Raw genomic sequence first — 24934 nt, 5'->3', positions numbered from 1 at the left:
CCCATCCCACTCTATATCCCCTGTCCTACCCCAAACCCCATTCATCCCCAGCCCAACTCCATTCATTCCCCATCCCAATTCCATTCATACCCGCTGCTCCGAGCCCCCCTCACCCATCCCACTCTATATCCCCTGCCCTACCCCAAACCCCATTCATCCCCAGCCCAACTCCATTCATTCCCCATCCCAATTCCATTCATACGCGCTGCTCCGAGCCCCCCTCACCCATCCAACTCTATATCCCCTGCCCTACCCCAAACCCCATTCATCCCCAGCCCAACTCCATTCATCCCTCCAACCCCCCATCCCAATTCCATTCATACCTGCTGCTCCGAGCCCCCCTCACCCATCAAACTCTATATCCCCTGCCCTACCCCAAACCCCATTCATCCCCAGCCCAACTCCATTCATCCCTCCAACCCCCATCCCAATTCCATTCATACCCGCTGCTCCGAGCCCCCCTCACCCATCCCACTCTATATCCCCTGCCCTACCCCAAACCCCATTCATCCCCAGCCCAACTCCATTCATTCCCCATCCTAATTCCATTCATACCCGCTGCTCTGAGCCCCCCTCACCCATCCCACTCTATATCCCCTGCCCTACCCCAAACCCCATTCATCCCCAGCCCAACTCCATTCATTCCCCATCCTAATTCCATTCATACCCGCTGCTCTGAGCCCCCTCACCCATCCCACTCTATATCCCCTGCCCTACCCCAAACCCCATTCATCCCCAGCCCAACTCCATTCATCCCTCTAACCCCCATCCCAATTCCATTCATACCCGCTGCTCCGAGCCCCCCTCACCCATCCCACTCTATATCCCCTGCCCTACCCCAAACCCCATTCATCCCCATCCCAACTCCATTCATTCCCCCACTCCCCCATCCCAATTCCATTCATACCTGCAACTCTGAGCCCCCACTCCTCCATCCCAGCTCTATATTCACTGCCCAGCTCCAAAGCCAACTCATTCCCCCCTCAACTCCATTCATCCCCCCTGCCCCAGGCTGCTCCACACCAAGCCCCCACTCACTCAACCCCCATCCCAACTCCATTCATAGCACCTGCCCTCCTTTCACACCAAGGCCTAAATTTATAGCCATTCTAAATTATTTCATGCCCCCTGTCCATACCAACCCCTCAAATTGCCCCTATTTCAACTCCATTCATACACCCAGCCTTGCACTACACCATACCCACCACTCACACATCCATACCTACTCCCATCTATACCCCCAGCCCCACACCACACTAAGCTCCCCACTCAGACCCTCCCAGACACCATTCATACACCCAGTCTTGCACCTACACTGAGCCCCCTACCTCACCACACAGGCACCATTTATACTTCCTCAACAAGCCTATCCATACGTTCATCACTACCCCCCAGTTGAGCCCCATTATTCCTCCATCTGTTCCCCCATGAGTAAGGCTATCTTTTAGTCACAGGTATTTTTAGTAAAAGTCATGGACAGGTCATGGGCAATAAACAAAAAGTCACGGCCCTGTGACCTGTCCATGACTTTTACTAAAAATACCTGTGACTAAATCTTACCTGCTGGGAGGTAAAGACTGAAGACTGCTGCTGATGGGGGGACGGGCAGCGTGGGGCAATGCTTCTGCTGGAGCGGTGCAGACCGGGGCCCTGCTGCAGCTGGAGGCGGCCCAGGGACCCCTGCTGCTGGAGGGAGGAGCAGCCCGGGCCCCCTGCCGCTGCTGTGGGGGGCGACGGCCCATGGTCCTGCCACCGCTGGTCTGGGTAGGGGGCAGCCCGGGGCCGCCCTGCCGCCGCCGGTCTGGGCGCAGGACAGCCCATGGCCCCACTGCTGCTCTGGGGGTAGAGGGGCAGCCAGGTCTCCCACTCGTCCAGGTGGGGGACAGCCCAGGGCCCCAACACCACCACTGCTGGTCTGCGTTAGGCACAGCCCAGGGCCCCTCCACTACTGATCTGGGTGGGGGAGCGGCCCGTGGCCCTGCTGCTGGTCTGAGGGGGGGGCAGCCAGGGCACCCCCCAACTGCCGCCGCTGGTCTGGGTGGGGGATGGTCCAGGGCTTCACTGCCACCGCCGCCAGTCCGGGCGGGGCAGGCTCAGGGCCCTGCCATTGCCGGTCCGGGCAGGGCCCGCCACCACTGCCAGTGGTCCCGGACTGCTGCTCCAGGGCAGCCCCAGGGACCAGCTGCTGGGGTGGTCCTGGGGTCAGCTGCACCAGCATTGCAAAATTCACTGAGGTCATGGAAGCTGTGACTTCTGTGACCTCCGTGAATGATTTGCAGCCTTACCCATGAGCCTCCATACAGCTCTCATCCATACAGATCATTTCTACGCACCACTGAATTCCTCATCCATACCACATTGCTAGGGCCCTACCAAATTCAGGGCCATGAAAATGGCATCATGGACCAGGAAATCTGGTCTCCCCCGTGGGGAAATCTGGTCTTTTGTGTGCATTTACCCTATACTATACAGATTTCACAGGGGGAAACCAGCATTTCTCAAATTAGAGATCCTGACCCAAAAGGAAGTTGCAGTGCGGATCGTGGTGTTGCCACCCTTACTTCTGCACTGCCATTACAGATGGTTTTAAATTTTCTGAAAGCAGACATGTCTAACCATTTTTCGAAAAGCTATGGACAGAATTTTAATAGAAATACTCATAAAATTGCATCAGGTGTATGTGTAACTGCTGCCCACATCCTTGCTTTGCCTCTGACTTCAACTTATCTTTATTTATTAATTAATTACTATTGCTGTAAAAAAGTTGTGATTTTTTGGTTCAAAAGCTATGATCACCATTTATTAAAGTTGCAGTTTTTTCAGCGCAAACACCATAAAAAAACAGGTTTCAGAGTAACAGCCATGTTAGTCTGTTTTCGCAAAAAGAAAAGGAGTACTTGTGGCACCTTAGAGACTAACCAATTTATTTGAGCATAAGCTTTCGTGAGCTACAGCTCACTTCAGAAGTGAGCTGTAGCTCACGAAAGCTTATGCTCAAATAAATTGGTTAGTCTCTAAGGTGCCACAAGTACTCCTTTTCTTTTTTCCATAAAAAAACAAACACCTCAAAAATAGAAACAGGATCTAAACTCCTATTTTGTAACTGACTAGATCAGTGGTTCTCAAACTTTTTTGTTCATGGACCACTTGAAAATTGCTGAGGGTCTCAGTGGACCACTTAATGATCTTTCCAAATGTTGTTTGTACCATTAGCTAACTCTTGTAAAGCACTTTGGATAAAAGCACTATCTAAAAAAAACTTAATAATAATTCACTTTTTTTTGTTCCACAAATAAAAGCACACAACTCATATTTTAATATCAGTAGTCTTACCTTTCTAATGCAATGGATGTGCCCTCTCTTGCCTGCTGGGGCTGGGAAGGAGGAGGGTCTCCCCCCACCCCAGCAGCCACAGAGCTGAGGCCAGGAAGGAGGGCCATCTCACCCTGGCAGCCACAGCCCTGGAGCTGGGGAAAGTCACCTCTTTCTCTGGCCACTGCAGCCCTTCACATCCCAAATTCTCCCCACCCCCTCTTCTCACCCCACTGCCCCCTCCCACCTACCCCCTATTCCCTCCAAGGCCACCACCTCACCTTACATGTGCATCTTCTCTAGGGTCGAGGCACCTAATTAGTGGAGCCACACCTACACAGCTCCACTAATTAGGTGCATGGCCCGTTCATTCCCTTGTGTGCAGCCGCCCAGGAGCGCACCTTAGAGGGAACTATCCACGGACCACCTGAATGGAGCTCGTGGACCACTGGTGGTCCACGGACCACAGTTTGAGAATCTCTGACCTAGCTCCCAAGGCTATACTGCAGATTAATTAATTTTTTGTGAAGTGCTAGGGGATTCTGAGCCAGAAGGTGTTCCTGTGGCCTACTGGATCCAGCATAGGATTGAGACTTAGAAAATTAGGATTCTAGTCCCAGTTTTGCTCCTGGGTGACCTAGGACAAGTCCCATTTCCCCATCTATAAAATGTGGATAATGATGCTGCCCTCCTTTGTAAGTGCTTTGAGATCTGTCAAAAATTGCTCTTAAGGAGCTGGTTATTACTATATAGTAGTATTAGTAGTTTTGTTCATATACTGTTACAGGTTTTTAAAGTTTCTGCTTAGCTTCAGTTAGTTTTCATGTTTTTAAAAAAGGCTGAGTGAAAAATGAAGAGGTGATAGTGGAGTTGTTACTACCATTTTTCTCTCTTATATCTGATTGCAATGTCTCTCCCATGTGGAGATTATCTCCCACCCTCTTCTTTTGGGGAGATGATTATAGTTGGAGTTTTTAAGTAAGAGCTACCTTGAAAATGTTATTATTTGTATTGTGGTAGCACATAGGAGCCCCACTCACTGATCAGGATCCCATTGTGCTGTGTAAAAAGAATAAAAAGAAGGTCCAGGCCCCAAATAATTTATAATCTGTGATGGGGGGCGGGCTGCACATGACTAGGCTTGAAATTAGATCAAATCAGATGCCCTCATGAGATTTTGAGAGGGGGTGGTTTTAGTTTCCAATCATGCCCACATTTTGGTTAGCATTTAAACATAATGGATCATGCCCACATCTGAGGTACTTTTCTTGGTGTGCTGATTAGGCTGGGGGAGAGGGACCATCACCTGGGCTGGGCAGTAGGTAGTTAGGTTTTGGGTGTGAGCAGTGGCGGACTAGCCAAGGGGCCTTGGGCAATAGGGGCGCCCCCGCCGCCCTCCGCGCGCCCGCCCGGCGCTCCTGCCGGGGACCGCGGGAAGCTCCAGCGCCCCGAGCCCGCTCCCCGGCAGGAGCACCGAGGGGGAGAGACTGCACGGGGGGGCCCACTAACCCCGCGCGCTGGGTGTGGGCCGACCGCTGCGGCGCGTGACGGGCGGCGAGGCCTGCCGGGGGCGGCTGCCTGTCACCGCCTCCGCGGCGCGAGCCGGGGGGGGGGGGCAGCACGTCAGCGTAGGGAGGCAGAGGTCAGAGGGGAGCTTTGCTGCCGAGCGGTTCCGCAGCGCAGTTGCGGGACGGGGAACGACGTGTCCCCTTTCCGCCGGGCCGGGCTGAGGCGCGTCCCGCGGCGGTGAAACGGGCGCTTGGGCCGGCCTCAGCCTGGGCGCTCGGCGGGGCCGAGCACCAGCCGGGCATGGGCGAGGCCAGGGGGGCGGCGAGAGCTGGGGCGGTGGCGGCGGCGGGGCTGGTGCTGGGAGCTGGCGCGTGTTACTGTGTTTACAGGCTGACCGGTAGCAGGAGGGCGGGAGCCGCCGCCGGGACAGAAGGAGCCGCTAGCGCTGGGTCGGCCCCCGGGGGCGGTTTGCTGCCTCAGGTGTCCGGGCTGTCCAGCCTTGCCTGGCGGGGACCCTCCAGCCTCCGCTCAGGTGAGATGCAGAGGGGCTCACGCCGGCAGGCTGTCTGCAGCCAGGCTGTGCGCCTCCGACCTCCCGCCCACTGCCGGGGGCTTTGTCCAAAACGCCCTTAGTTACTCTCACACACAGGGGCGTTTTTAAACATTTGTATTGCCGACAAAATCTAGGCTTTGTAACAACGCTGCCTGATGCCTTAGCTGATGTGACCTTCCAGAGGTGGCATGAAAGAAGAGAGGGGAGAGTTGTGGGGGTAGGAAAGTGAGCTTATTTCGTTACTCTTTTGGGTTATTGTGTGTTAGCATTTCCTGGTATCCTGACAGTAATGCAGCTAGCGAAGTCTCTGTTAGGGATCCAGCCGTGCTCTACATCTCTCTTCTCACCTAGTGTAGCATTTATTTTTGCAGAAAAAGCACTTCTAGTTCATAGTCTTCTTCAGACTACTTGAATAAGTCAGTTTGATTAGAGCTGGATTTACTATCTGAAACTTTAGGCACCTAAATACCTTCGTAAATCTGGCCCTAATGGATGTGAAACTTCAAACAGACTCTCATTGATGTATTTTTAAAAGCTGACTAGACTCCCTTGAAATCATGAATCTTACCAGTTGCCTTATTGAAAGTGCTTTATTGGGTATCTTGCTTGCCCCCTGTTTTGTTGTTAATGATTTGTGTAGCCTTGTAACTGATAAAAGCACAGATCGGTATAGTAAGGAAAACATTAGTGTTTTTGCAGGTTAGCTTTTGGATGTTATGTTATCTTCAACTTTTGTTTCAAATGAAAGAATGTTGAAGCATGTGTTTTATGAGGGAGAGGAAGAATGCATGCACAGGTTTTGAAACCAATAATATAAAGAAGTTAACCAACTTCTGGATCTTCACAGTCTGACAACAGTCTTTTTAAGGGATTGATAATGATGAAAGAAACAGACTGAGACTGCATTGGACACCTGTAGAAAATGTTTTGCCACTTCTAATGTAAGTCTAGATTTGTCCAGCAGGATTGCAGTGGTTCAGTTTCCTGAGCTCTGTTTTTCATAAGAATTTCAGGTTACACTTTGGTCACAGTCTCAATTGAAATGCTAAACTATCTTGCCATTTTTGTAGTTTGATGCTGATGAGCCACTATTTGCAGATAGCATAACTGATATTGGTAAAAATGTAGGAAAATAGTGTTCAGAATAATTGCAACCTAGTGAGAGTGTAACAAAGCAGTATTTTTTGTTAAATCTTTTTTGTGTGTGACTGTCAGTTTACACTGCCACCAGTCTGGCAAAAGTCAGCAGGATCTGTACATACTCAGTACTGAAAATCAGTGTCTTTTTTTAAGTGCCTAAAGCCCTGGTTCTGCTACTGAATCTACTTGGGCAGACACCTGACCTTGTGTGAAGCCATTCAAGTCAATGGAGGTCCACAAATGCACAGGAATCCTCCATGGAGATCTGATAGCATGATCAGGACCTATATCTGGAGTTAAATGCTTAACTTCGTGCACTTAAGTTTGAAAATTTTAGAATTGTTCAAGACCTTTAAAAAAACCCAACCTTTGTCACATTCAATGGCTAACCATTGTGCATAAAGATTCAATAATGAGGAATAATGCTAATAAATCAAGAGAGAATCTCATGAAGAATAGGATCTGCTTCTGGGCAAGCTGGGGAGTTTCACAAAATCGTAGTATTTATTAGAGTTAGGCCTAACAAAGAAAATAACAGAACGCCACTAGCCGTCACCTTCAGCCCCCAACTAAAACCCCTCCAACGCATTATTAAGGATCTACAACCTATCCTGAAGGATGACCCAACACACTCACAAATCTTGGGAGAAAGGCCAGTCCTTGCCTACAGACAGCCCCCCAGCCTGAAGCAAATACTCACCAACAACCACATACCACACAACAGAACCACTAACCCAGGAACCTATCCTTGCAACAAAGCCCGTTGCCAACTGTGCCCACATATCTATTCAGGGGACACCATCACAGGGCCTAACAACATCAGCCACACTATCAGAGGCTCGTTCACCTGCACATCCACCAATGTGATATATGCCATCATGTGCCAGCAATGCCCCTCTGCCATGTACATTGGTCAAACTGGACAGTCTCTACGTAAAAGAATAAATGGACACAAATCAGATGTCAAGAATTATAACATTCATAAACCAGTCGGAGAACACTTCAATCTCTCTGGTCACGCAATCACAGACATGAGGGTCGCTATCTTAAAGCAAAAAAACTTCAAATCCAGACTCCAGCGAGAAACTGCTGAATTGGAATTCATTTGCAAATTGGATACTATTAATTTGGGCTTGAATAGAGACTGGGAGTGGCTAAGTCATTATGCAAGGTAGCCTGTCTCCCCTTGTTTTTTCCCTACAAACACCCCCCAAGACGTTCTGGTTAAACTTGGATTATTGCTGTGCACATTGTAAGATGAGCTATTGCCAGCAGGAGAGTGAGTTTGTGTGTGTGGTTTTTGGACGGGGGTGTGGAGGGGGGGGGGTGAGAAAACCTGGATTAGTGCTGGAAATGACCCACATTGATTATCATGCGCATTATAAAGAGAGGTTTCAAAGAGAGTGAGTTTGTATGTGGGGGGGGGGGGGGGAAGGGTGAGAAAACCTGGATTTGTGCTGGAAATGGCTCTACTTGATGATCACTTTAGATAAGCTGTTACCAGCAGGAGAGTGGGGTGGGAGGAAGTTTTGTTTCATGGTCTCTGTGTGTATATAATGTCTTCTGCAGTTTCCACGATATGCTATGCATCCGATGAAGTGAGCTGTAGCTCACAAAAGCTCATGCTCAAATAAACTGGTTAGTCTCTAAGGTGCCACAAGTACTCCTTTTCTTTTTACGAATACAGACTAACACGGCTGTTACTCTGAAACCTGCAATGAATAAGGATCCAGTTATGATGAATAGTGCTAACAGAATTATTTCTTTGTTAATTAGCAAAATCATTACATAACCCCACATTCTCACAATTTTTTTTTTATACTTTCTACACTTTTGTAGTTTTGAAACTAGAGGGGCTCAAAGTCATGCAACTCAGAAAGTAAGCTTTTTTTAAAATAATTTTTTGGCTAGAAATCAGAAACTACTTAATTTACTTAAAACCTAAAAAAAAACCCAAAAAACCACACACCCCCACCCACTCACCCCACCAGGCTTTACTCAGATTATATGCTGAAAAATTGGGGCAGATGCATTCTTTTAAAAACATGTGTATTGAAATCCTGCTTTAAATGCAAAATAGAACCCAGCCTTAACTGGTATTGCAGTGGCTCTGCCATAATATCATAGGTGGATCAGTGAATCCTGGGACTACAACTGACATGCTCTCCATAAGTATGTGGGTATAACACAGCTCTGTAAAAGGTGTTATGTGCTTTGGTTCAGTGAAATGATTCAAAGTTGATTTGAATTTTTTTTTTTAAATTTTTAAACCTTGGCAGACACCGATCTTCCCAAATCACCCAGTAACTTGGACGCCAATCATCTACAGAAGCTTATTCATTTGCTTGAGTCCACAGATGATCCGTTAATTCAAGAACAAGCCTTGGTCACTCTGAGCAACAGTGCTGCCTTCTCTGTAAATCAAGTAAGTCATGTTCTAAAGAAAGCAATTATATTTCAAAGTGAGCCAGTATAGAAAATGAGACTGCATTTTGCTGAGGAGTAAGCATGAGATAGATCTAGAAACTCCTGTGTTCTAATCCTAATTTAGTGACTGTCACCCAGATCCTCAAAGGTATTTAGGTGCCTAACTCCCATGGATTTAAAAGGGAGTTAGGCACTTAATTTTGTGGATCTGGGCCAACATGACCTCGTTTCAGTCATTTAATCTCTCTGCCTTAATTTCCCCATTATTATAATGGATAGAAGAATAACTACTGGGCTGTTATGAGCATAACTAATGTTGGTACAGAGCTTCATATTTTCAAAGTGCTATTTTACGTGGGCATTATCACTAACAGTTTTGTAGTGTCAACTGAAGAGTTTGATCTGAGAGGTGCTGAGCACCTGCAACTTCCATTATCAGGCCTGAAATTTGCTATGTCTAACCCCTCTGCTATCAGGGTATTCCTTGGACTGGGAATTCAATAGGACAAATTTCTTTGGGAGATACATGGGTACAGGAAAGCATAAAGGGTTAATTTTCAAGCTTCCACACTTCTCTTGTTGAGGTATTTCTCACAGTTGTAACCATAGTTTCTCAATTATTCTCTGGCCTCTAATGAGAAACTAAAAATATTATTTCTTACTAAAAAAATCTTTATTCTTTCCCCCCAGACCCCTAGTAAGGTGACTGGGGTGTCATGAAGTTCTGAGATTTTTCATAAGGAGAATTAGAACAATTGTGTTGAGTTCAGTTTTGGGGAGGAGGAAGTAGGGTTTTGGCAGGAGGAGTAATATATTTTTAAGAGCATTTGAACTTTGTAAATTTAAAGGAAAATAAAGCTAAATTTTAGAACCTGCTAACTAATTTTCAACCTGGTTCTGCAAACCTGCATGCTGAATTCCTGCTGAAATCCTACTGAATTCAAAGGGGAATTCTGACACAGAGGGCTTGAATAATAGAGATATTTTGCTCTTTTAAGATTAGGCCATATTCTAGCCTCAAATGTTTAAGTAGGGCTCCCACTGATTTCAATGAAAGTAGTGTAACCAAAGCCAAAATATGGCCTGTTGATGGCATATTTTACTACACTAAATGAAAAACACAGTAATTGTTTAAGTTGGATTAAACAAAAACATAACTGGTGCTTCTTTCTATCTCGAGAAGTGAGCAAAGCTTTCTTAATTCGGATAGTTTTTACAATATTTGAGAATTTTAGGAGTGACCCTGCAGAAACGTGTATCTGTCCTATTTGTTCTCATTTTATCTATGAAAAAATTTGGTGATAAACAAGGTACATACTATAAATTGGCATAAAAGTTTCACAATGAATGTTGTGCATATTTATTTTGTATAGGCTGGTATGTAAAGAAAAAATATTAAACTGCTGATATTCTCTACTTAAATATCAGAGACCAGATCCTGAAGGCTTCACTCCAGCAGAACTCTAATTTGGTTTAAGATTAACAGTAATATCTTATATTTATCTGTTTATCTTTTAGGATATAATTCGAAATTTGGATGGCCTTTCTGTTATTGGAAAGATGCTCTCAAATTCCATTCCCAAAGTTAAAGAAAAAGCACTAAACACATTTAATAACTTGAGTATGAATGTTAAAAATCAAGAAGAGATAAAGGTAAGTGTACTAAAAGGCACCATAACTGAAGCAAAATTGAACAACAGAATGAAGTATGGACAGCTAGGAAGCAATAAAGACCTTTCAATATAGATGTTGATTAAAAGGATCATACAGCAACATTTTGGAGAACATAAATATATACAAATCAGCAGATCCAAATGATCTTTAAACCCTAAGGCCAAGAGAAATAGCTAACAAATTTATTGAACCACTAGCAATTAGTTCTAAAGCATTTTAGAGAATCAGGCTGATTCCAGAGGACCAGAAAGAAAATTAACTTGATACCAATATTCAAGAGAGGAAAAAGATCAGATGGAGTCAGGATTATTATTCTAAATTCAATCTCAAATATATATCATAAAATCCATTCGCAGATAGTTCTGCTTTTTCAATAATACAAATGCAAAAATGTAAAGGGATAAGGTCGATTTCAGACTCACATTTTCCTAATATTCAAACCTATCCCTCTACAACTGTGAGCCCTTACAAAAGCTATGTTCCATTGTAAATGGAAACTATTGATCAGTAAGTGGAGAGGGAGGCTTTTCTCAGGAGCTGGACCTGAACTATGGAATCCGCTGCTACATGGTCATTCTTATCTCTTGTAACTAACCACTTTTGCAACTAAATGCAAAACTCATTTCTTCTGCCTAGCTTTGCCTCCATAAATTTATCACATATACAAATACACAAAACCCTATAAGCAATTCAATTCCAAGTGCCTATTTCTTGAAGTGAAGGAAGAGACATTTCAGTTCCAGTTTTTAAAATACTGGTGTAGGGGGTGTGTTCAGATACTATGGGATGGGAATATAATGCCTAGTCTGACAGAGCCATTCAGTGTTGTTACTTTGGGCCTGTCCAAAGGCCCTGGTAAATTTATGTAGAGCAGTTGTTTTTTTTTTTGTTTAAATCAGAACATATTGTTTAAAGTAGCTCTATCAGAAAACTGATTTTTTTTTTAAAAAAAAAAAACTAGTCTTTACAAAAAATTCAAATTGATAGTTTCTGCTAAAATTTAAGGTAGCTTATTTAGCTGCTAGTGTCTTACTTATGTGTTCTTGATCGAAGATGAGATTGATTATACATAGTTTTATTTATCCCCTTGCTGCTGGGAATCATGATTTTGAGCCATCGTGACTACTGACACTGGGATGTTAACTGAACTTCTTTGGCTGGAACAACAAATTGTACATTTAACCATTTCTTTTTTTGTTCTTTAAGGTATACATTTTACAAGTCTGTAAGGAGATTGAGTTATCACCTTTTAACTCTGATCTGCAGCTAGCTGAACTTCGATTATTAACAAACATGTCTGTTACCAATGACTACCACCATATGATGACAGATGCAATTCCATGCTTGCTTCATTTGCTTTCAGAAGGAAACGAAAGGACACAGGTACTGTTTATTGTACTATCATAACCAGATACCAAGGTGCTTAATTTTGACTGACATGTCTTCTAGTTTAGATTTGCTTTCTTTATTTAAACCATCAGTTTCTAAGGTACTCTGTGGTGTGTGATTTATTTATTTAAAGAAAAATAATTTTACAATTCAGTAGCTATAACTAGTGGAGAACATGTAAAGGACTTGCAAACATTGCCCAACTGTCCTCTCCAGTGGAAATTCCCACAGGAGGGAAGAGTACTTCACAAGAATCTTCTTGCAGAGTTTCTCACCCCAAATCATTCCCATGGTGAGGTATTCCCCCTCTCTGGAGATGAAGCCTTGTTTTTGCCCTGTATTGTTGGATGCTTTAGGAGACTAGAGCCATCCACACAGTAATCCTCTGCCTTTGCACTGGCTCTAGAAACCCCACCACCCCCTTCCACTGTCTGACCTGTCAGGGAAAATGGAGTCATGCTACCAGTGCCTCTCAGTTTCAACTGCCACATGGATCCCATTGTAAAGGGGGTTGCCTCTGTACAGAGATGGGGAGAGCATGGAATATACAACACCACAAGCTTTATTACCTTTCCTAGCTGATCTCTGGTGCTGCTGTGGGAAATAAAGCTCCATTCAGCTCTTTTCTGCCTCTGGCCTGTAGGATCCCAATAAGTAAATAGTGCCAGGGAGGTAGGAGACCGAGACCACCACCACTTCAGCACAGGGCAAAAGGAGATCTGCATGTGGAGGGTTCCACTGTTGCATGAATCTCTGGGGATAGTGAGCAAGGGTTTGCTCTCAGAATAACATGATGATCTTAACGAATGTTCTTTATCTAACATCTGTTTATAATATGGCTCTCCTGGAAGTTGTATATACAGGGAGAGTAGGTCATCACAGTCAACAGCCATCTTGTGGATCTGAGAGCTGAAATTTGCCCTTTGACTTACAGAAGACTCCTTATGTTGGGTATGTCTGTGACCATAATTACTAGGAATATAGGATCATCTGAATTTTTGTCAGAGTCCCACTACTAATAGAAGACCTGTGTGCACATGTACCACTTCTTAGTGGTATTTGAAAAAAGGAAAATTGTATATTTGTAAATTACTATCAGAAATAATGGGAATCTTTTCTTCTCCTTATGATGCTTCCTGGGGGTACCCAGGGTTATGAGGCACCTCGCTACCAACTGCCCTTAGCATGAGGAAGCCTTGTCTGTGTCTGCTGTATCCCCAAACCCATAAGCCATGGGCAACACAAATACTCCCCTTCTAGGCTTATGCAAGCCTCACGGTCTCTCTACAGGTTAGTGATGGACACTCTCCAACTTCTGAGCCCTCTGAGTATTCCCCTCGAGTGTCCAGCCCTTGTTCCACTAGACACTTGCAGTATTCCCAGGTTCACTGCTTCCAAAGAAGCAGTGCATCCCAGCTTACTAGTTTCATTCAGATCACTATTCCACTTCACATGCAGCATGTAGATATGTTGAAAACAAGTACGTATATTGAACAAAGTATAACAGTTCAAGTGAAAGTAAGTAAAAGTATTGGAAATAAATGTTTGCATATAAAATCATAATATGCACTCCAGAACCTAGACTTAACTCAACATTTTTATGTCATAGAGCAATGCTCACCTAAAATCCTTCCAGTATTTTACAGCCAGCCTTGGCTGTGACCATCCATTTATAAGACAAACACTGTTTGCCTCCTCAGTTGAAGGATTCAGGGTATACCTTTGCATCCCCAGATATACCCCAAAAATCTATTCTCATTTATTTTTTACTGCAAATTTCCTCTTGAAGATTTTGCAATGTTTTGATTGTCATTTGGCTCAGTATGCAAACAGGCATCCATTGTGAGACATATAATGCCCAATATACTCATGGCCAGACAGAGGTCTGTCTGTTACCTCCTGCCTGAAAGGAACCTGTCCAAAACACGTCACCTGCTTTAAGGACAATTTTCTGTACAGATGTTACTACTTAAATATTATCCATACATACATTTTGCAGTGATTATGATGACCAGAGGGCTCTAGACTCTTACTGTTGGTATAACCCTCACCTGACACCCTTTAGTGAATTATGCATATATCTGATCCAGCGGATCCTGGTAAAAAAAACTCTATGCATGCCCTGTGCCCTCTGCCAGTTGGCACTATGAGGTTCCTGGGTCACACTCGTCCATTAGGGACAAAATTCAGAGCTAATCTAAGTTGGAGCAATTCTATTGACATCTGTACATCCACTCACACCAGCATTTAAATCTTGCTCACTCTAATATAAATAGTTTCATTGATTGATCAGGGTTACTTACATGAGTTAGACAGTCACATTTGGCCCTTAATGTAGTAGTACATGCTTTAAAGTGATATGTCAGTGCTACAAGATGGCAATTCAAGAATATTAGCCTCAGAAATAAAAGGCTAGAGATGTGCTCATCATGCATTCAATCAGAATTGAAAATGCATTATTTAAATAATCTGTAGTTATGGCTAACGCAAATCCAGCTTGCTTTATTCATTGCAAGTAGTCTCCCAGAGAGACTACTTGCATATGTAAGGCAAGTAGGATTTGGCCCTAAATATCTGACATCCCTTGTCTTTATCAAGGCAACAGCTGACTTTGAAGGTAGGGTCCTTTGATGCAGAAGTTACTGTCAAGTGCTCTGCAAAGGCTAAAGGGAGTTGCTGCCGTGTCTCCAATTATGGTGCTTACTGTAAATCACTGGATTAAATGTCTTTCAACAAACAGGCTTTCCAAATCTCTCACCTCTGTGATTTCACTCCCAGTAACCCGTTGGGCACCAGTCAGATTTCCTTGTTCACTTATCCAGCACACAGCAAGAATCTTAAATTGTTTTAGCTCTGTCGCCCCATATAATCAGAGTTCACTAATATTAAAAACTAAACCTTCTTCCTAAAATAGCCTGTTTTATTTGTATCTGTGACACTCCTTCTTGGAGTGTTACTGTAGATGTTGGCTTAGTGAAATGTTGCACAGCACCTCACTGCAGGTACACATGCCTCTAATTTCATGAATTTAGATCCTTCATCCCAAATTCTGGGGATTTCATGAACCCCGTTCTCGTAATACCAAGGACTCAAATCCACCATTCCATAATAAGCTAGTCAGCCCAAAGTTTATCACTGATGTAATAACTCTCAATCCTTTCCTGTATAGCTCCTGTTAATAGCTCAGATACTGAACCTTAAGAAATGTAGCATATCTGCATCTTTCCCCAAAAATACACAAAAACCACATTGTAAAATAATCACGTTTATATTTCCACATAAATCATAGGCATGGACTTGGAAGGATTATATTTTAATCGGGAAATGTCATTAAAGGTAGATTTTTTTTTTTTTACTGTACATACAAACTGATGCAAAGATATTTTCATCAGTGATACTTGAAATTTCTAGATAAATTCTCAAGCAGCATTTTTTTTTACTTTGCCTAAGGATATTTATTTTGTATATTTTGACGTGATGTTGACAATGTGTTAATTATGAAGCTTTAACTTTTTGAATCTTAATAATTAATGACAAATGTTAAGGCTGCAAGTCTTCCACAGAAGTCATGGAAGTCATGGATTCTGTGACTTTCTGGGACCTCTGTGACTTCTGCAGTTGCCCCCGGCTGACCCCAGGGCTGCCCAAGCAGCTGGGGTGGCCCCAAGGCATGCTGCACCAGCCACTCCTTGAGCAGCCCCAGGGCCAGCCACACCAGCTGCGGCTCGGCCCTCGGAGCAGCAGCGACCCAAGCCACACCCCCCCACCTCCCTACCCCAAGCACCTAAGATTTAGTCAGGGGTATTTATAGTACAAGTCATGGATAGGTCACGGGTCATTAATTTTTGTTTATTGCCTGTGACCTGTCCATAACTTTTACTATAAATACCCATGACTAAATCTTAACCTTAATTATGGTCTGCCACCCACCATAATTTCACAATTGAATTAATAAAAATAAAATTAAAAACAAACATAAATAATTCTGACAGATAATATTCAAAAACAAAAATAATTTCTGCAAAGCCTAGTTATGTGATGGGAAAGGAGAAAAGATCAGAGTTAAGCCTTATTTGGCATTTCCAGACACCTATTTAGTTTTGTTGTTTAATACTACAACATTGTAACAAGACTGTAAATACATATCAATTACTGAAGAAAAAGTTTTAAGCTGGGAATTATTTGTTATGCTCACTTCAGCATTAACTGAAGGGCAGTTCAGAACTGTACTGAAGGGTAGAGAAACACAAATAAGTACATCCTAAGACCTCCTGAAAATGCACTTCTTCTACAAGGCGTATTGATTCCTGTCTTAGCTGCCTTTCAGTGAGTGTGAGAGAATTTTAAAATATGGAATTAGGAGATATGTGCTGAACATCACTTAGTCACTGGCTTTTGTTGCATCCCATTCTTTATCTGCTCATTGTCTACTTCGATTGTAAACAGAAGTCGGAGTTACTCCCCTCCCCCCAAAAGCCCAATTTGCATGGTTGGAATTTTAAAATACTAAGATAGCTGGAGTCCTGTATTTAACACTTGTCCTGTGCAAGGCTGGTGTCAGTGTCTGGTATGGCTTATAGCTGAGAGTGCCAGTCTCAGGGCAGACATGCCAAACTGGTGGTATATCCAAGAAGTAGATTTCTTCAAGCCAGTAGCAAACATACACTGTATTAGTCTTGCCATGGAGCCACAGTCAGTCTCCTTAAGTTCTCCAGCCCTTCTTTGCCACCCAGACAAACTGGACTTTATGATGAAAGATTATTAAAACCAAGATTCACCACACATTAGGGTACTCCCAACCCCAAGAGGCCAGTCACTTACCCCTGGTCAGTGGCTACTCTTGATCTCACCAAAGACAGTGCTGTAGTCAATTTCTCTAATAAACTAAAAATTTATTAGCTAAGAAAAAGAAATGAGTTATTGAGAGGTTAAAGCAGGTAAAATACATTACAGGTGAGTCTAAGTTTGTAGTCCAGTTGATAGCAGAGCTGTAGTATCTGCTAGTTCTCTAAGTTTCTCAGGGTTGCCCAAAATGGCTTTGGGGACCTCTGTCCAATTGCTCAGAATTCCACTCTGTCAGAATTCATCAGTCCAGAGATGGAGAATCGCTCCCAGGGTCCCTTCTTATAGTTGAAAAGAGTCTGGCAAGCGTTCTCAGCACAGCATGGGCTCTTGCTTTGTTGACTACACGCAAACGTCTGTGAATTTTCCACTGTTGAACATTGAGACCCATGTTCTGAAGTTAATGTTTCTTCTTTTTACAGTTTTGAGGCTTCAGACCCTTTTAATGGACAATTTGAGGATAATGCATTTAGTTACAGCCATCCAGACAATCTTTCATAAATTATTAGGGAGTTTTACATATTAAATGAACTCATATCTAAACGCTAATACATCCGTTTGATCTACAACTAAATAAGTACAAGGTAATTGTGACATAGTTCTGTCCTTGTCTCAGTGGGTCTTGCATTTCCTGGCAGATTTCGGTAGCCTCAGAGGCTCACTGTGACCCTCCACGTAGCCCTTCTCTCTCTAGAGGCAAGGGTCACAGCCTATTGAGCCATTTGCATCATAAGCTAACAAGGGAGGTGTGGAGAAGCTACCCTCCCTTGCACAGTCTCTGCTGTCTCCGAGTCTCAGTGATTAATCGGGGGAAAAGCAGGGGAGTCCAGGCCTGCCTTCTACTCTGGGCTCCAGCCCAGGGACCCTAATAGTATCAGCTATGGTAGCTGACTTTTTAAGAAACCGGACACGTACAATTCCTTGGGCTACTTCCCCACAGCAGCCCCCCCTTCCTCAAGATCCACTTCACCCTTACCTCAGGGCCTCCTTCCTTGTGCCTGATATGGTTTGTATTTGCTCAGTCTCTCCAACAGCACAACTTCTTCCTCCAGCTCCTGACATGCACACCCACCTGATTAACTGGGAGGCTTTTAACTAGTTTCAGCCAACCCCTGATTAGCTTCAGGTATCCCAATCAACCTAGCTGTCCTCCCTGCCTTCTGGAAAGATCTTAATTGGCCCCAGGTTTCTTAATTGACCTGGAGCAGCTGCCATTTGTTTAACCTGGTAATAGATATATTTGCCACAGGCTAAACAAATCCCTGTCTCACATTACTTTACTATAGCCATCTGGCCTTGTCCCATCACAGTAATACATGATGTATGTAATGAGATATCTATAAACCTGTTGACTGCTAAGTGAAGACAATGCCATTAACATTACACTAATTTTCATGAATTTAGAGTAAATGTAATTACCGGGACATATGCCATGTAAATGTAATGTGATAACATCCGCCTTTGTTCTGTTCTAACAAGTGAACTGGCTTGAACACACTATGATCTCTTAGCATTTCTTTGATATAAAGACACCAGTCAATTGCCTTATTGCTCTAATCTGAACCAGTCAGACAGCATCAGAGAGCTAGAAACCTGTTAGACAGCATCACAGCTGGTTTACTAAACAGTGGATTCATTTAATGCATAATCCTGCACTACTAAAATCAATGGAAGCTACATCACTGATTTCAGTGAGTGGAGGATCAAGCCCTTAGAGATGAAAGGCCAAGTTCTCCTCTATTTCATTGTGTAAAAACCAGAGTAGCTCTACTGAACTCAGTAGAGAGAGCACACTGGAGTTACTACAGATTGACACCAATGTAAATAAGAGTAGAATTTGCTCCTGCAGTATTTTTCCTCCTCAGCTGCTTTAGCTACAATGAATTAATTGTTAAAGGCTGACAATTTGCTTCTCTCTGTTCAAAAGCAGTAAATGAAGACAGTCCTGGTACCAGAGAGCTTACAGATGTAGAGAAAGCAAGGACACACTGAGAAGCTTAGAGGTGGATGGGAGGTGGCTCTTTTCTTGTGGACATCACTGAAGAAGTTAATCTTTATGTGGAACTAGAGGGTAATAGTGTGGCAAATTCTAGTAGGGAGACCGTTTCATGCAAAGTTGCGGGGAGGAGGGAAGGCATGGGCGAAGGAGACAGTGAGTATTAAGATTCCCCTCCCCTTATTTTAGGAGTTTTTCCATGTGAACTATTATGTTCCTCATTTCAGATTCAAGTTCTGAAAGTACTTGTGAACTTATCTGCAAACCCAGCCATGACAAGACATCTTTTCAATGTTCAAGTAAGACTTCTGCCATTTTCAAACTGCTTCAGTGCTGAACATTTTAATACAAAAGTTCATGATGCTCTTATTAAATCTACACTTCAAATTGTATGATTCTTAGATAGCTGTACGTTTAATGTTAGAATTTTACTTTACATAGCCAAAGCGGGCTGAAATCAGGAACGGTAGCTGAAAGCATGCTAAGCCTCTCCCAGGTTGTGCTATATCAGAGATATCACATTCACATATGAAGATTCACCCAAGTGCATGGTTAACACGTTCACTATACGGCCACTGTTGATCATGCTTCCTGTATATAATGCAGAATGATAGTGACAGTTTGCAGAAGTCCTTTCTCTCCATCCCTTCCCACCAAACAAGGGCATTGGTTGCTGCTCATACATGAGACACAAAATAACATACCCAATTGTCACTTTTCACCTATATTCATCTCCAAAAGGAACATACGGCCTGAGGATGTGCTGCAAATCATTTCAAATGCATCCAATGTTGCAAATTTTCCTCACTTTCTCAACAACTGTTGTCTCAGCTGTCATAACTTTTTCAGCTGAGAAAGGTAGAAAATGCAGTATACACAAAACATCTCTATCCACAGATGTACTGTTTTGATAAGACATCTTTATGAACACAGTACCACTCCCAATGCAGCTCCCAAGGCAAAGGCGGTTTATGGATTTGTGGGGCCCTGGGCCAGAGCAAGTGGGGGCCCCTTCCCACCCCTTCCACCTGCAGTCCCCTCCCCATCCCCGCCCTCCTCCTGGCACTCCTGCCAGGGAAATGAGGCCGGGGCGCAGGGCCTTGCCCTGTTCTGCCCACCCAGCACTCCTGCAGGAGCACCAGGTGGGTGGACGGAGCTGGTCGGGGCATGGGGGCACTGTCCCAAGGTCTTTAATACATGAAGTACTTTACCTTCCAGCACCTGTTGGTGCCCTCAGCATGCAGGTTGTTGCATCCATTTCAGCTATATGCAAAGGAATGTCGATATGGTAACAAATGAAATGTAAACCACTTCAAGTTGCCTTTTAGCTGTACTGTTTTTTACTCTCAAATGAGCTTCTCAAAACAAAATCAGACATCACAATGTTTGGTTTCAGTACTCCTATTTTAAAACCGCTTTGAGAGTTGCGGGCACAAATAGCCAGTCTGCTGCCCTACAGATACCATGTCTTACCACAGCTCCAGGTCAAAGTAAAAAAAAAAAAAAAAAAAAAAAGTGGACTTTTGTTCTTGATGAACTTCTACTTCATCTGACTATGGACTGCAGTTTTTTCAAGAGGCATTGTAAGGTCAAATATGAGCCAAAAATGAAGTAGATGTATAAACAAGCTTGTATAAAACCTGAGACCAATAAAAATGTTTCCATTAATTAAAAACAATGTTTACCTCCTTCCAACAAATAAATATTTGTATTCAGTGTTTGCCTCCCAAATGTTGTAACATGATCCTAATACCTTAGAACCTCAGAGAAAATTACTGTTCTTTTTAATCCAAAATGAAAAGGTCAAATAAGTGTAAAGCACGCTTCACTTTTAAAATAATCAGTTTAAATAATCTAAAGCATTCTTAACAACATAAGTAAGAATTTTTAAAAAAATTAAGCTGACTGTCCACTTAAGAACATCAGTATAATGTATGTGAAATGAATTTATCCATCTCAGTCCAGTCCTAATAGACATGCTCCATAAATCAACATAAATTAGCAACCTTGGTGACAGTCACAGTGGAAGTTATAGATGCTGACTTTCTAATGTGCCAGGGGGTGCTCCTCCCCTGCCCCGGCTTTGCTCCAGGTCCCACCCCCCTTTCTACCCCTTCCCCCAAGGCCCCTGCCTCTTCCTGCTCCACCTCTTCCTGCCCTGTTCTGACCCGTCCCTGATCACTGATCAGCGGGGGCACTGATTGGCAGGGCTGCCGGTGGATGCAAGGCGCTGGGGGGAGGGAAAGGTGCTGATAGGGGAGCTGCCAGTGGGTACTCAGCACCCACCATTTTGGAGTACCCATGGGGTCAGCGCCTGTGGATTCAAGGACTGTTCCTGTGATCCTCCAAAGACACGTGTACCTAACTTTAAGCGTGTAAGTAGTCCCACTGAACTCAATGTGCATGTTTGTAGGATCAGAGCCTCAACGTCTAGATGACATCTCATGGGCAGGGGTGGGATGGAGAAACTGGCATTGCCACTGCCCATTCTGTGTCAGATCTGTTGATAAGCACACTTCAGTGCAGAATTGTCAATCCAGTACCTTTTGATAGTCCTGCAAATTAGGATAGTAGTATGTAGTTGTGATTACATGCTAAGGCTTAAGTTTTTGAAAACTAAATTAAAAAGTTAACTGTATTTAGTCTTGCTCCTGATTTTTACCTGAACCAATATTTAAGTAGCCAAGGTCAGTCTTTAGTATACCAAAATTGTATCTTTATCCTGTCTGCACTTTAAAACACTTTCTAAATACTTGACAAACATTCAGTCACTGTTCAAGGCAACTGAAATACCATTCAGAATGAAAACAGTATTCCAGCTCTTATAAATGAAAATGGGAATTTTCCAGACAACCACATTCTAAAGATTCAGAGTACAAAGCGTATGTCAGGTTGCAAAACACAAGCCAATCTTTTCCAAAAAGAAAAATGTGCAGTCCTTGCAAGTCTTTGACATGCTTTTATAGCACATGGTAGCTGTAATGTGTATATAGACGTAAGGTTTCTATTTTAGTGAGTTTTAGTTAGAAGCTGTCTGGTGTGTGGATCAATATTTTTTATTTATTTATTTATTTTTAAAGAAATCATTGCTGTTTGGGGGGGTTACATCAGGAATTTTTCACACATTTACTTCTCAATTGATGATTAAGCATTACTTTTATGTATTTAATGTCATAGGCACCATCATTGCTTTCACTTTTTGACAACTGCATAAACAAAGATATTCTGCTTAGAGCCCTGACGTTTGCTGCAAATTTGAATGAGAATATGAAAAATGAAGAGGGCATCATTACCCAGGATCAATACAGTGAAGATTCAATTTTTTCTCTGCTCTGTGGGCATTCTACCCAATATGCTAAGAAACTGATATGTTTATTGCATCACCATGATACAGAAGTGAAAGAACAAGTTGCCAAAATAATAACACAATTAAGAGGAGATACTAAGACCAAATACTCTGGTAAATTACAGTAATAGAAAGTGTTTTTATTCAATGCTAAAATGAATTTCCTTTCATGAAAGAGCAAAGTTTAACCCACCACTCTTATTTTGCTGAGCACAATTACATTACTGTAAGCAAGACAGCTTACAGTGCATTTAATACACAGTCTGTTAGAGATTCTCTTTCAGAGTAATGTAAAACAATGGTCTGTTTAGTACTGACAGTCTCCTGACAGCACAAAACTAGCGTGTGTACATGATAGAGGAAAGGCACTTTGGGGCATGGAAATATTTTCATTTCAAATTTACAGTAAGTTATGAAACAGTGAGCTCAACTTTTAAAAAAGTGAACCTTAAAGTGACCTGTTAATGTTGCAAACAGCATTTTCACTTATGCAGCTGTAAACATTCACTCTAGGCTGTAATGTGTGATAGATTTTGAGCAGTGAATTTGTCACTTTAAGAAAGGTTAGGCCATTTAAATTTTAGCAGTGTAATTCTATTAATTTTACTATACACTTGCAGGGAAATACTGGAACATCTATTAAATAAAATTAATCTCCACATTATTACTTGGATGAAAGCATAATGAGATTAGTCAAATTATATAAACATCTTTTGAAGGGAACTAGAAACAAATTTAACAAGTAGTTTATAAGCATTATATTACCCTCTTAATTGCAAAGTTTATCAACTCAAAAAACAAATGCAGACATTTTGAATATAGAACATATAGTAGAAAACATCTTGTACTGAAACAAAGCCACTAAAAATCCTTGAGCAAAGAATTATAGTGGCACAGTTATGTCACTATAGTTAAGGTTGCATCTTGACTTTTGTTTAAAGGTCAGTCTTTCTAAATCCTTTAAAATCAACATGCTTAGTTGGATTCCTCTGAAATTTGGTGTGCCTTGGGCGATGAAGGGCAGGGTTACTGATGTGGAGATATAAGCCCCAGAAAAAGTTAGCATTTTTCAAAATGGTATTTTTGGTTTTTTGCACAGAGCTAGGGCTCAAACTGTTGATGTGGGTAAAAATAGTCTGAGTTTTACACAAGCTAGTGCATGGTACCCACTAAGTCTTAGGGGAGGCCAAAATGAGTGGTATTTAAGAATGTATATTTACAGTGCAAATGCAACCAATACAGAAAAATGTTCCTGCCATTTTATATGCTTTATAGCTCAATTATTGTAAGTGATCTAAAATCAGAAAGGTTATTTGAATGGCTTTGAAATTTGCTGTGCTCATGGGGTAGTGTTAGTGACCCTAACTTGGAGTCATTTGACCAAGGGGTTCCTGAGTTACAGACCCCCACCCCCAAATAATTGCTTTTGCTGCCATATTCTGTTAAACTGAGAGGTACTAATGACTGGATAACTCACAGACCTCATTGAGATTGATGGCTGTGCACTCATCCTTCAATTAACATAGCCAAGGATAAGTAAATCACAAGCCCCCTCCTAAGACAAATAAGAGATTGCTACAATTTCTGAGTCATGGGTGGCAGGTTGTTGAGTTTTTTTTTGGTGGGGGGGAATATAATCGTTATTTTTGGATGGGGGCAGGGGGGAAGAAGTAGACATGTGAATGCTTCCTGGGAGGGGAGAGGTATTAAGGGGCAGTGGAATAGGGGGAGGGAGTTATATGGGGATGAGGGAAGTGTGGCACCCCCAAACTGCCAGTGCACCTCAATCTCCCTACACTCCACAACTCTGTCAGTGTGTCCCAACGTATGCACAAACTGCACACATCCACCATTTCAATTAGTCTGTGAGCTCTTCGGGGCAGGGACTGTCATATAGTGGGGCAGGAGCACCATTGTACTTAAGGTTATGTCACATTTGTTTAAAGGTCAAACTTTCTAAGTCTTCTAAAATTGACATGCTTAGTCAGATTCCTCTGAAATCTGGTGTGCCCCAGAAGACTACAAAGTAGGGTTAGTAACCCAAATGTGGGGCCATTTGACCTAGGGGATATAGAGATATAGGCCCTGAAAACAGCTATTTTTCAAAAATTTTAGATGGGTTTTTTTGGTGTGTTTTTGTTTTTTGCACAGAGCTAGTACCTGAATTATTGATGTGATGAAAATCAAAATAGTCTGTCTTTTGAGTCTTACCCAAGGTAGTGCATGACACCCACTAAATCTTTGAGGGACCCGAATTGAGAGTGGTATTTAGAAACATGTCACCTTTTCACTTGTGTAGATGTGTAGTCTGGAAGGATTGCAGGGAGTGTGCACCAAAAAAGAAAAAAATGTGACGGGGTTTCTATGCATCCACTTCATGTTTACTTCAGTCATCAGAACGTGCCACTGCCATGGCCCTGGTGAACTACCCCCAACTGGTGGTTCCAGTCCAAACCTTTGTACACCTGTGTAATAAAGATTTAATAATTCATCTTGCTTGCTACAAGTTGCTCTTACGTTTTTATTTTATGGGGAGGTTTACTTTGAACACAGCAGAATGGGCAGCAGGGAGTCTAGCCAAAAGTTTTGTTGTATTGGATGGGGAGGAACTGAAAACCAAGGACTTCAGGGGGAGCAGGTATAAGGGTTGTGGCTGCAGAGGGGGCAGGAAATGAGGTGGGGTACAGGCAAGCCTTGTATTGGTTGTTAGGGAAACATCTATTTCAATAGCTCTGGTGTGGTGGGA

At 42.9% G+C, this 24934-nt stretch overlaps 2 protein-coding genes across 3 annotated transcripts in view; one reads left to right on the top strand and one right to left on the bottom strand.

Moving 5' to 3' along the window:
• The first annotated feature begins 4960 nt into the window (after nt 1-4960).
• Nucleotides 4961-24679, top strand: ARMC10 (armadillo repeat containing 10). Of its 2 annotated transcripts, XM_037889204.2 has the most exons (6): nt 4961-5353; nt 8794-8939; nt 10460-10594; nt 11822-11998; nt 19070-19141; nt 22020-24679. In XM_037889204.2, the coding sequence occupies exons 1-6, from the start codon at nt 5122-5124 to the stop codon at nt 22314-22316; spliced, it is 1059 nt and encodes a 352-aa protein (XP_037745132.1). In that variant the 5' UTR covers nt 4961-5121; the 3' UTR covers nt 22317-24679. The 2 variants fall into 2 exon arrangements, with proteins under 2 accessions (XP_037745132.1, XP_037745133.1); XM_037889205.2 differs by lacking the exon at nt 19070-19141.
• The window catches only part of NAPEPLD (N-acyl phosphatidylethanolamine phospholipase D), a 50588-nt gene continuing 33823 nt past the window's right edge, over nt 8170-24934 (bottom strand). The window contains exon 7 of the transcript XR_006292402.1: nt 8170-8185. The gene's annotated coding sequence lies outside the window, so the exon portion shown is untranslated. The remainder of the gene's footprint in view (nt 8186-24934) is intronic.

The sequence above is a fragment of the Chelonia mydas genome, chromosome 1 (assembly GCF_015237465.2).
Source record: "Chelonia mydas isolate rCheMyd1 chromosome 1, rCheMyd1.pri.v2, whole genome shotgun sequence".
Taxonomy (NCBI): Eukaryota; Metazoa; Chordata; order Testudines; family Cheloniidae; genus Chelonia; species Chelonia mydas.
This window is presented reverse-complemented; position numbering and strand designations above follow the sequence as displayed.